General features: G+C 33.9%; 1 protein-coding gene across 3 annotated transcripts in view; it reads left to right on the top strand.

Moving 5' to 3' along the window:
• Window positions 1–4,510: 4,510 nt before the first annotated feature.
• The window catches only part of LOC126733023 (protein NRT1/ PTR FAMILY 2.7-like), a 60,506-nt gene continuing 52,486 nt past the window's right edge, over window positions 4,511–12,530 (top strand). Inside the window, exons 1-4 of one of the 3 annotated variants that reach the window (XR_007659605.1) lie at window positions 4,511–4,725; window positions 4,827–5,044; window positions 6,703–7,238; window positions 8,938–9,921. Coding sequence is in view for 2 of the 3 variants with exons in the window: in XM_050436139.1 (XP_050292096.1) it covers window positions 4,650–4,725; window positions 4,827–5,044; window positions 6,703–7,238; window positions 8,938–9,781 (1,674 nt within the window). In the remaining variant the exon portion in view is untranslated. Of the gene's footprint in view, window positions 4,726–4,826; window positions 5,045–6,702; window positions 7,239–8,937; window positions 10,008–12,530 lie in introns of those variants that run through there. The other 2 variants (XM_050436157.1, XM_050436139.1) reach the window with 2 other exon arrangements.

Here is a 12,530-nt window from a genome sequence, read left to right on the forward strand (position 1 = left end):
TACCATACACGTGTAGGTTAGATTCGGAGAACTCGTTTCTGTCCCATCTAGCATTTCCCAGAACCATCAACTAGTAGCTGTAAGGCTGCTTGGTCACTGTTTAGGCGTCATTTTCACATTAATGTGGTTAGAGAGTTGGTTGGGAATCATTTAATGCGGAAGTAGCAGCTTTTTGAAGATATTTGTTGCCCTTCTCCTTTCTTATCCTTTGTCCGACGTCTAACCCTTAGTGATGATGTAAATTCGAAGTAAGTCCGTGATGATATGACACTCAAACCAACCTCGGACACATGTTGCCGAGAGGGCTTTTGTCCTCGGACACTTGTTTGACCTATCTCATATTGCCTCTACTCCTCTCTTCATTCCGTTCTCCTTATAATCTTATCTGGACCTCCTCGGATGGTCAAACGTCCTCGGATTGGGCCATAGACTCAGTTAACAATGTCTTAACAGTACTTCCTAATTAATTGGCCCCCACAGTTTTAATTTCAAATGATTATTTGTGATGCATTTACTCGTTAGTTCTGAATTTTATATTAAAAAAATTTATTTGTTTGGTTTTTCAAAATTTAGATCAATTTAGCTAATACTAAAAATTGTTGTTGTTGTTGTTGTTTTTTTTTTTTTTTTTGGATAAAATATGATAAATGGGTTGACATGATTGATTTGTTTAATAAATAGGTCATGTTAGGGTTGAGGAATCTTAACTCGTTTAATAAACGTGTCGAGTTAGTGTTGATCCATCTAGTCGAATACTCATTAGTTGACATGACACGAACCTGATACACGAACACGAATTGCACCCCTACTCACAAAACATAATTTCCCCAAAATGGAGGGAGAGCGAAGATAAGAAAAAAGTAATGTGAATTCAAAATGGCTTTTATTACATTTTTAAAAGTCATTGTCCACTACTTTTTTTTTTACAAATTATCATTTTTTCTATAATAGAGGTATACCACAAATTAGGGGTGTCCAAATAGACTCACCACCTGCCCAACCCGTTTAGCCCGACCAGAAAACTGGTGACGGTCGACGGTGGGTCTTAGCCTCTAGAAACTGAGACCAGCGGGTTGGTTGATGGGTCTTCTCATGAAAACCAGATTCCAACTGACCCGACCAATAAATAATACGAAAATCTCTTTGTTCTTTGATAATTTTTGTTAGATCTCATCGACATTTGACAAGTCTCGTATAGATCTGACTAGATCTCGCTAGGTTCAGCCAAATCTTGGCTAGATCTTGCGAGTTTTGGCCAGCCCGACTTTGACTGAGGACTAACCGCTACCCGTTGAGGCCTGACCCACCCAAATCGACTACTCCTACTGGTTAGTAGCGAGTCTAGATATTGAGGACCTGAAGTGAATGGGTCAGTTTCGGGTTGGGCACAAACCCAACCTGTGGACAGGCCTACCACAAATTATCATTTTTTTTTCCTCATAACCAAAGCAAATATATATCCATTTTCTATCATTCCACTTTTCCACCTCTTCAACCAAACATACACGAAGAAAAACGTTAATTTTTCTTTCCTCTTTTTCTATAGTTCCTATATTTTCTATCATCTTAGTTATTTATCATTCCTACCAAATAGAGCATGAGTTTCAGATTTCAGGCGATATAGTGCATAAATAATACTAGCAGAGGCGACTTACATTAGTGGACTGGATGGTGGTACAAAAATTGAGCTATTCATGATTGTGTTTCAAAGCACAAACTTTTTTTTTTTGGAGAAAAATTCAAAGCACAAACTTTATTTCATTGCTTCATGAGGAAATTTTGTTGCCCTGCTTACATTTTCTTGCTTAGTATAACATAAGGATCTTTAATAAAAATTGTGGAGGTCTTTCAAAACATTCAATTTTGGTTGGTATAGTAGAAACATTTTCCAAGCTTCTAGGTTCTTAAGGTTTGTTTGGTTGGAAGGGTAGGAAAGTGGGATGATAGAAAAGTGAGATGATGAAAAAAAATTTAATTTCCCATTTTTTTGTTTGGTTAGGAGTGGAAAAGTGAAGGGATTGAAAAAGTGAATTTGTATAAATTTACTCATATACCTTTGTTAAAAAATGATGCCCAATTAAAAAAAAAAAAAGCAATCACCCAAATTTATTAAAAAATAAAAATTACGTCTAAAAAAAAAAAAAACAAAACACAAAAGAAAGTAAAAGAAAAAGAAAAAGGAAAGAAAAGGAAGAAGAAGAGCAATGTATTGGACGAAGCCTGCTCGGGAAATCAAAAGAAAAAAAAAAAATAAGAAGAGGGTAGAGGCAACGTCTAGGAAAAAAGAAAAAAAAAAAAGAAAGAAAGAGAAAGAAAAGAAGGAAGAGGCAACATCCAGACCAAAAAAAGAAAGAGAAAAAGAAAGAGAAACGTCTTGGACGAAGCCCATGTGCAAGTCCACATGGGCATTCTCGTCATTTACCTATTAAACTCTTCCCACTTAGTTTTCTCCCCATTTTAGAAAAAAAATTTTTTGGTGGGTTTTGGGAAAAAACACCTAAGCCCTACCATCATTTTCCTCTCTGCCCCTTCTTACCAAACACACTTCAAAAAGTTCTCTCCTAATTTCCTCTTTTTATTTATTTTTATTTTATTTTAATCCTCCCTAAAATTCACTTTACTAAACACACCCTTAGGGTCGCTCTTCCGTGGACGTGGCTTTGATTGACAACATTAAAAGAAAATATTTCATACATTGAGTATTGAAAAAGACTGTTTTGGGTTCAAATAAAAAGAAAAAAGAGAGAAAAAGATTGTTTTAACCCCTTAATTAATTATGTAGTGAAATAAATTGATTACTAATATATAACTCATTCATATGCACGGTACAATTAAAAATAATCACAATTATACACACACACATATATATATATATATATATATATATGAGTTCTAATTATACTTAGTGTAAGAGTTACACATTTTTTAAGTCATAGAGATATACATGAGTTTCACTCTTTTTTTTGTTTTTTGTTTTTTTTTTGGATATACAAAATGAGTTTACTTTTTTTTTTTAATTGGATTTTTGATGTTTTTTTTTATTTATTTTTTTTATATTTTGTATTAGACTCTTATGACACAAAATTAGACAACAATTAGAATTCAATTTAAAATCTAATTGAAGTTTTTCTTAGTTTTGGCGTGAAAAAGATTGTTTTTCACACCAATTAGTGTCTGTCTAATAAATAACTTATCAAAAAAAAAAAAAAACCTTTTTATATAGGTTTATTTATTTATTTATATATTGTGGGCCAGAGAATTTGTGACCCCGGCCCACTTTATATTAGGACCCAAGGCTCGAGCCGAGGACATACAATGAAAGTCCAAATAGCCTTGAGACATAGCCGAGGATGATTCTATCCTCGGCATCCCCAAAGCACTCCTAAAAGAAAGGTCAAGAACGGTACAGGAACAGTTTAGGGAAAAACCGAACACATCCACGTTGATGGAGAAAGGACCCCTGGACAATTTGGCGACAAAGGACAAACGAAAGGTTGCCATTACTGCAATTAAATACTCTGCATCTGACAGAGCAATGCTTTTCAGCTTTTACAACCACTCCCAACCACTTTGGGTATGGGTTGATGGGACAAGTATCAGCCCTGAAAAGCTGAACCTACACGTGGACGTTGGAGGAAGAGTAAAGGCTAATATAAAAGGAGAAGTAAGCAATCCAGAACAGGGGGCTGGAAAAAAAGGCCAAGAACCAGAGCCTCCCAGGCCATGCCGAGGAGAAAGACTTCTTGAACAAACATGGTTCACCTCTGTATGAGTACCATGATTAACCACCGTCCGGTGATTAAGACCAAGCCTTTCAAGCCCACGCTCTACAAATTATATTGTTTGGGTCCTTAACGTGCGAGTCCAATACCATTTTGGGGTTGCTACAAATTGAGTCCTTACATATATATTTTAGGTTTTTTTATTACATAGGAAAATGATAGGAAATTACTTCATAAAGTAAGGAAAGGAAGTAACTTGTAAAAAATTTAATTAAATTCTAAAAAAACTCAACAACTACAACTATAATTTACTCCCGATCAATGTCAATAAAATAATTGGATTCCGGCCCATTAATTGAATTAATCAACGTCAATAATTGGATCCAATTGACATTTCTGATGACTGCATTATGATAGGCAAGGCCAAGGCAAACTTCAATAAATATTCCAATGCTTTCTTAATTAATGGATAAATAACCATCAATATGTACAAACAATTAACTGTACTAAGAATTTTGTAACTTAATTTATAAGAATCTTTTTATTTACACGCCCGTTTAAGACATGAAATAAAGGATATTTATTCATTATAAAAGAAATATAGGATATCCACAGGTTTGTGAGCATCTTTTGGTGTAAGACAAATTATTTTATAAATCGTGAGTTTGACTACTTAGTAAATAAATAAAAAATAAAAAAAAAACTATATAGTAATATGTAATAGATTTTGTCTTTTGGCGTACATATTTATTCACTTTCTTAATTTATAAACAACCACGGTAGGCCAATGTGGACTAATCATAATATTTTCTCCGACAAGGAGTGAAGATACCACAGGAATCTGACAAATCATACGACTTAATTAGCACATAACAAGAAGCAAAATACTTCCATCTCACTTGGAATTAGCACTAGCTGACCTGCAATATGGAAGGTAGAGAAGCCCAAATTTCGAGCACTGGTACCAAACGTGGTGGCTGGATCACCTTCCCCTTCATCACTGGTCTCTCTCTCTCTCTCTCTCTCTCTAAAACACAAACACACACATACATGCACAGAATGTGTTGGACCAATATGTGCCTTATTTCTATTTATGTCAACCAGGAGCGGCGGCGGGCTTCACACTTGGAGGCGTAGGATGGTTGGCAAACCTGATCGTTTTTCTGATTCAGGTGTTCAATGTGAAAAGCATAAACGCAGCTCAGATTTATAACATAGCAAATGGTAGCACCAATTTTTTTCCGATCATTGGAGCAATAGTTGCTGACTCTTTCCTTGGTTCTTTCGCTGTTGCCGCAATTTCTGCCTCTATCTCTTTGCTGGTAATACTCTTACTCTGTTGCAACTTACTGCAAGATGCATTTCTGTTGTGTGTGTGCCTGTTGCTATGCTTGCTACACTCTCTGTCGCAATTGATAAATCTCTTGACTGTAACGAACTCAGCTTATTATGTACTTTATGAGCGTGTTTGCAAGCAGATGGTTTCTTTGATAGATGAGTTCATTATTGGCTAGATGTAGCAATTAATCATCCTATATATCTTTTCCAAGCTAATCAGGAAGAGATTAAACCTTTTCTATAAAAAAGAAAACACTCTCTCACCTTCCAAAAACAATATTGAAGAACACAAACTTTTTTTTATATTATTTTTATGTGGGTGTGTGTGTTGGACTATTTTTTTTTGATAACAGTGTGTGTTGGACTACGTCTCTGAATAAAGACTCCCAATTAAAAATATTATTTTGTTTGGCTCCCATGAAAGTTATTAATATTTTGATTGAGTCCGGTTAATATGTGCCCTACATATTATTTATCTATCTTGAAAATATTTTTATGAAGAATTGAAAAAACTGTTAAATTAGTTAATTATTTTTTTATTTTTTCATAAAAAATTTCATAAAATAGTTTACTAATGTATGCCTCACCTTGCTTATATAAAATAGAGATTTACTAATAAATGCCTTAAAGACACACGTTAATAAAACCTTATTTTATTCCGATCCCCATTTTATTCCAAGAACGGTGGGCCTTATTGGTGGTTTAAGGCATAATTAATAAATCCCTATTTTATATAAGCATGGTGGGCCTTACTGGTTGTGGAAGGGGTAATAGTGGTGATAATAGAATAGTTGGTGTGGTGATTGGTGGTGTAGTGAGTAGTGACCGCGAAGACAAGAAGCAGGTATCCAGCTATAGTGCTTCTTCTAGAAGTAGCCAATAACTAAAGTTGAAAATTTTTCTTTTTTGTTTTAGTTAAAAAAAAGTTGAAAAGCATAGAGGTAGGTACTTGAGATAATTATTATTAGAATCTATATTTTTAAGTATACTATTCTTTTTTTTTGCTGAATTAAGTATATATTATTCTGTCGGTGACATGATTTGATCAAGATATTTTGACCAAGTCCTAGTTAGAGTATTACCTTAAGTAGTCATCATAATTATTGGTCTTGTGAGACAAAAACCTCATACAAAAAGTCCAATTATAAATGAGCTCCTTTATTTTTTTGTTGACATGAAGTGTTTTTCATTTATTACAATTTGGAGTAAGAAAAGTTAAATTATTGTTATTGTAAAGCTTAACACACTAAAGGTGTTGTGAGGATGATGAGAGATTTTATTGTGACTATAACATTTCTCAAAATTCTTTGTGAATTATTATTATTATTGTTGTTGCATTTTAATGCTTTATTGCATTAAAAATGATAGGATAACCTAACAACATAGTTAAGCTCTTTTTGGTAATTTGCACCCAACAATAGTTTTATACCATTGTTATCCAAATGCGTACTTGACAAAAACAACATATTTTTATAAAGTTTTTACCAAACGCGTAAGTATGATTTTAATACATCTTAGCCAAACGGATAATTAGCATTTTTTTGTGGTTCCGCTCTCTTCTATTCTAAAGCAATACTAAAGTTACAACTTGAACTGGTACAATAAGTAGCATTCTTATAATCCAAACTATTTACCTTTGCAGGGCATAATTCTCATAACCTTGACTGTAATACTTGATCCCCTGAGACCTCAGTCATGTAATAATGGATCAACCTTGTGCAAACCACCCTCGAATGTCCAATATGCAGTCCTATACACTGGTTTAGCTATGGCAACTTTTGGGTTGGGCGGTACACGTTTTACTATTGCAACAATGGGGGCAAACCAATTTGATAAGCCAAAGGATCGAGAAATTTTCTTCAACTGGTATTTCTTTACTTTCTATTTTGCCTCTGCGGTAAGCAACACGGCCATTGTCTACATTGAGGATAATGTAAGTTGGAGAGTGGGATTTGGCATATGTGCAATTACTAACTTCATTGGCTTGGCCTTTCTCTTATTGGGAAACCGCTTCTACCTTCATGATAAGCCACAAGGGAGCCCATTCACAAGTATAGTTCATGTTATTGTTGCCACTATTCAAAAATGGAAGATTAAACTCTCATCCAACATCGAGGATTACTACTACAAGCATGATGGAATCACAGAAACAGCTACAATACCTAAAATGAGCTTCAGGTATGAAGTTGAGTTATTAATATTTGTAAACTTGGTCTCTATACAATCATAATTTTACAGATAACTGCTACAATTACTTTCCAGGCGCCAATCTTTAGAACTTTGAATGAAATTTTAGCCAACGTTCTAGGTTAAGAAATTGAAGTTTGTGTCCTTAGTATTGAACAGCATGATTACTGTTGCTTATGGAAATTAAATTATTCACTTTTGAAATTGAAAATAATTATCATACTTTTTCTTTTTCGGTTACCATTATTATTTTATACTTGCATCCAAAAATTCCCAACAAATTTTTTGTGGACATACATTTTTTAAGTACTGTTAGACTCTTAGAGATCATCTTTTCGAGCTCATCAAAGAACTCATACTTCCAATGAATTTGCATTTAAGCACATGCCAATGCACTATATGTCCATCTAGTATCTCACATAATGGGATATTACAGAATTCTCATTCAACTAGCCACATTTTATCTAAAAGATCAGTTTTCTACTTTAATTTGCCCGCTTTTCTAATGCACTCTCTTCAGCAAATTTTCTAAACCCTATATATATATATTGTTAGGTTCAAATGTACTTTTGTGCTAGCAAACCCGTTTCTAAAACCTTGTTCACATGTAATTGAGTTGTGCAAGTTTTAGTGTCTAGATTAATGTTAGAAGAACTACATTGAAGGCAGAAGAAACTACTTATACAGCTGTCAAGACTCTGGTCTTGATTGCCGTTGAACCAATTGAGCTTTATTAAAGCTCAATTCCAGTTGACTGGTCAAGCCTCGGGCAAAATATTTTCTTAGTTTGAGGCTCATGATGAATAGAGACCTAGAGATCCAAGCACTAGGGTTCCAAAACGTATTTAAAGACATATTAGGTCATCATAAACATAAGTAGATCAAACACACATTGAAAAGGAGATCTTGATGTGATGTCTGTGTGCCAAGGGTTTGTACCAAGTGAAGTTTTTGGCGCTATTGCCTGATGATTTAAATTGTCTTTTCATTTGGTTTTTAGATTCACAAGAAGTGTTTTGCCGCATCATCATCACAATCAGTTTTGTTGTTTACATGACTAATTAAAAAACGATGATTCTAGCTTCGTAGTCACCCTCCCTTAACCACTTAATTATCTGGTATATATCGCAACATTCTGGATGCAACATATAGCTTTTGTTTATCTTAATTCATTCATGCCTATGTCATTGTGGAACACTAATACATTGGAACTGCACTATCCGTGGTCAACATGATAGAAGTGCTGCTTATGGTGGTGGTGGTGGTTTGGGCACTACAATGGTAGTAAATGTATTTGGATCGAATTGAAATTTGAATAAAATTTTCTTACTTAAAATATTGACAAATCACACATTCTCTAAAGGGGGTTGTCTGGGGTATATACGGGCAAGTTCTTTGAGAAAATCGAAACGCCTATTTTTCACATTAGTCTCTAGGTAGTAGAAGGTTGTACTAAATTCAGTTTACCAAGTCAACTTACCTTTGAGGTTACTCCCAGAAATCAACTTAACACATAAGCTCTAATGGAAAAAAGAACATAGATGATAGCCATTAACGTTTTGAAACAAGCAACCAAAATCATATGGAGATCATTTTAATTCTCAAGTTTCATAATTCATTTTGACATAAGAACATTATAAGCCAATACTTTATTTGACAAACAAAAGTTAAACACACACTCTTAATGCAGGTTCCTCAATCGTGCAGCATTTAAAACAGAAGGAGATGTTGGATCGGATGGTTCAATTTTGAAACCTTGGAGGATATGCACAATACAACAAGTAGAAGATCTCAAAACCCTTATTAGGATTTTCCCTTTATGGTTATCAGGTATATTCTTAAGTACCCCAATAGGAGTCCAAGGCAGTTTGACAATCCTCCAAGCTTTAACCATGGATCGCCACCTTGGGCCTCATTTTCAAATCCCTGCTGGGTCTATCCTAGTTTTATGCATGATCTCCACATCTGTATTTCTTGCAATTATTGATCACTTCCTATGTCCTATGTGGCAGAAACTAACTCGTAGGTCTCCTACATCCCTCCAACGAATAGGGTTAGGACATGTGCTAAACATTCTAAGTATGGCAATTTCAGCACTAGTGGAAGCGAAGCGACTCAAAATAGCCCAAGCCCACCATCTCCAAGGCCAGCCCGGGGCCATAGTGCCCATGTTGGCCTTGTGGCTATTTCCACAATTAGTTTTGGTTGGCATCGGAGAAGCATTTCATTTCCCAGGACAAATTGCATTATATTATCAAGAATTTCCTGTGGCACTTAGAAGTACATCAACTGCAATGATTGCAATGATTATAGGGATTGCCTATTATTTGAGCACGGCTTTGATTGATCTTGTCCGAAGGGTTACTGGATGGTTACCAAATAATATAAATAATGGGAGGCTAGATAATGTGTATTGGTTGTTAGTTGTGGTGGGAGTGCTTAACTTTGGTTATTACTTGGTGTGCGCTTCTTTATACAGGTATCAAAATGTTGAAAAGGAAGAAGAAGTTAGTAATTCTGGCACTAATAGGTGATGCTCATGGTGAACAATGCAAGAAGCTCACTTGTATTTCTCTATTAATAGGCTTAGGGTACATATTTAATATTTTCACAATCGTTGATATGGACTATTATAATTGGTGTATAATAAAAGTAGAATTGATAGTAGACCAAGGTGAAATCGTGTTTATTTAATCATAACAAATCATGGTAATAATTGTGTAAATTATTATGTGGGCAATATTACTAGTTTTATGATCACTGTATGTGTGATTTTATTGTGAACTATAGAAGAGACTATATTGAAGTTTGTATTTTATCATTTTACCAAAAAAAAAAAAAAAGCAACTTAATAAATGAAAAAAGTAATAAGAAGGAACACCCCCCCCCCCCTTCGGTATAAGAAATTCAGAGTAGGAAAGGCTTGTTATCAATCACAGAACAAAGAAACAGAAAGGAGAGATTGAAGAAATTCTCTTGATTCTCTATTATGATTTTATTTGTACAAGTAAGATGGTTTTATACAGAGATTAATCAACTAACTACCCTAACTGACTAAACAATTATCGAGGCACACATGTGATATTTAGTTACTAGCTGTTACCTCAATGCAAAACGACATAAGGAAGATAAGTCCTCAATGCAAAACTACTTGTAGTATACTTCACAGCTCATTACTTCTTCCTTTTAGTGTTTGATTCTTGCTTCTTCCTCTAATTCTGATTACTACAGTCAACAATATTTTGACACTCCCCCTCAAGATGAGCAGCTGACCTATGGATGTTCACTATACTCATCTTGGCAAGTAAACATTTCAATTGTTGACTACTAAGAGCTTTAGTTAATAAATCTGCCAATTGTGAATGTGTGGGAGTAAAGAACAATCTAATCACATGATCTTGCACCTTGTCTCTGACCAGATAACAATCAACTTCTATATGCTTTGTTCTTTCATGAAAAATAGGATTCTCCCCAATGTAAATATCTACCTAATTATCATAAAACAGTAGCGCAGGTTGAGGATGATGAATTTCCAAATCCTTTAACAAGGCCAACAGCCAAGTCACTTCACAAACAGTCACTGCCATTGCTCTATACTCTGCTTCAACAGAAGATCTAGATACTATAGACTGTTTCTTAGATTTCCATGAGATTAAAGAGTCACCCAAGAATATACAATAGCCTGTAGTTGACCTCCTGGTATCAACACAAGAAGCCCAATTTGCATTTGTGTTAGCCTTCAAATGAAAATCTAACTTGGATGACAATAGAATACCCTGACTAGGACATCCTTTGATGTATTGCAGAACTTTGTAGGCAGCATCTAAATGTGGTTTTCTTGGTTTTGACATGAACTGACTTAGCTTATGCACAACACACGCTATGTCTGGTCTAGTAATAGTCAAGTATAGCAATCTTCCCACTAATCTTCTATAAACTCGAGGATCAGATAACAACTTCCCTTGAAATTTACTTAACTTCAGGTTTTGCTCCATCCACTAATCTTCTCTCTCTCTCTCTCTCTCCACTTTTCTCTTTTCTATCATCATTTCAGACTCTCTCCCACTTTATTATTTTTTATTTTAGCTTTCTTAGTTCCCACTTTGTCTTTCATTAGTCCTTATTTGCTTTTTCATTTTTTTTAGTAGAAGGAAATTATAAAATTTCACGCATTTACGGGCTTTTATTTTTGTAATGCTGATATTCAAGTTTTTATTTTATTTTATTTTATTATAGATTTTGTATTATTTAAGTTTCTTAACCATCACCTTCAGAAAAATTCTTAGAGCTACCACTGGAGATGAGGGCAATTGGTGCAAGCCATTTCCATAAACATAATATGATGCAAGATGAACAAAACATGCTTTTGAGAAATTAAGATGTAAAGTCAACACCATACACTAGAAGAAATAAAAATAAAATTTAGGAACTAGGACTCGGAAGTGAAAATAGATAAAAATGTCAGAGTTTTAACATTAAGTAGAGAAATAGAGATACAAATATTGTTGGCTTAGCACCAAGCATAGGAAGGAAATTCCCAACTTATAAATTCATGATTAATTATCTACAAATGAGACCTTTATTCAGTTAACTTAACTTTAATAAAGTTTTTTTCATCATCGAATAAGAGATCTATAGTTCAATTTCTATTCACATTAAACACCAATTAATGTCTTGTTTGATAAACAACTTATCCAAAAAAAAAAAAAAAAAAACCTTTTTACATAGGTTCTTTTTTATTTATTTATTTATTACATAAGAAAATGATAGGAAATTACTTCATAAAGTAAAGAAAGGAAGTTACTCGTAAAAAATTTGATTTAATTCTAAAAAATCTCAACAACTGCAACTATAATTTACTCCCAATCAGGTCCATTAATTGAATTAATCAACGTCAATAGTTGGATCCAGGTCCATTAATATTGAATTAATCAACGTCAATAATTGGATCCAATTGACATATCTGATGACTGCATTATGATGGGCAAGGCCAAGACAAACTTCAGTAAATATTCCAATGCTTTTTTAATGAATGTATAAATAACCATCAATATGTGCAGACAATTAACTGTGCTAAGAATCTTATAACTCAATTTATAAGAATCATACATGCCCATTTAAGACATGAAATAAAGGATATTCACAGAATTGTGAGCATCTTTTGGTGTAAGACACAAATTATTTTTATAAATCGTGAGTTTGACTATTTAGTAAAACGTATTCAGCAAAAAAAAAAAAAAAAAAAAAAAAAAAAAAAAAAAAACTATATAGTAATATGTAATA

The sequence above is a fragment of the Quercus robur genome, chromosome 1, assembly GCF_932294415.1.
Source record: "Quercus robur chromosome 1, dhQueRobu3.1, whole genome shotgun sequence".
Taxonomy (NCBI): Eukaryota; Viridiplantae; Streptophyta; class Magnoliopsida; order Fagales; family Fagaceae; genus Quercus; species Quercus robur.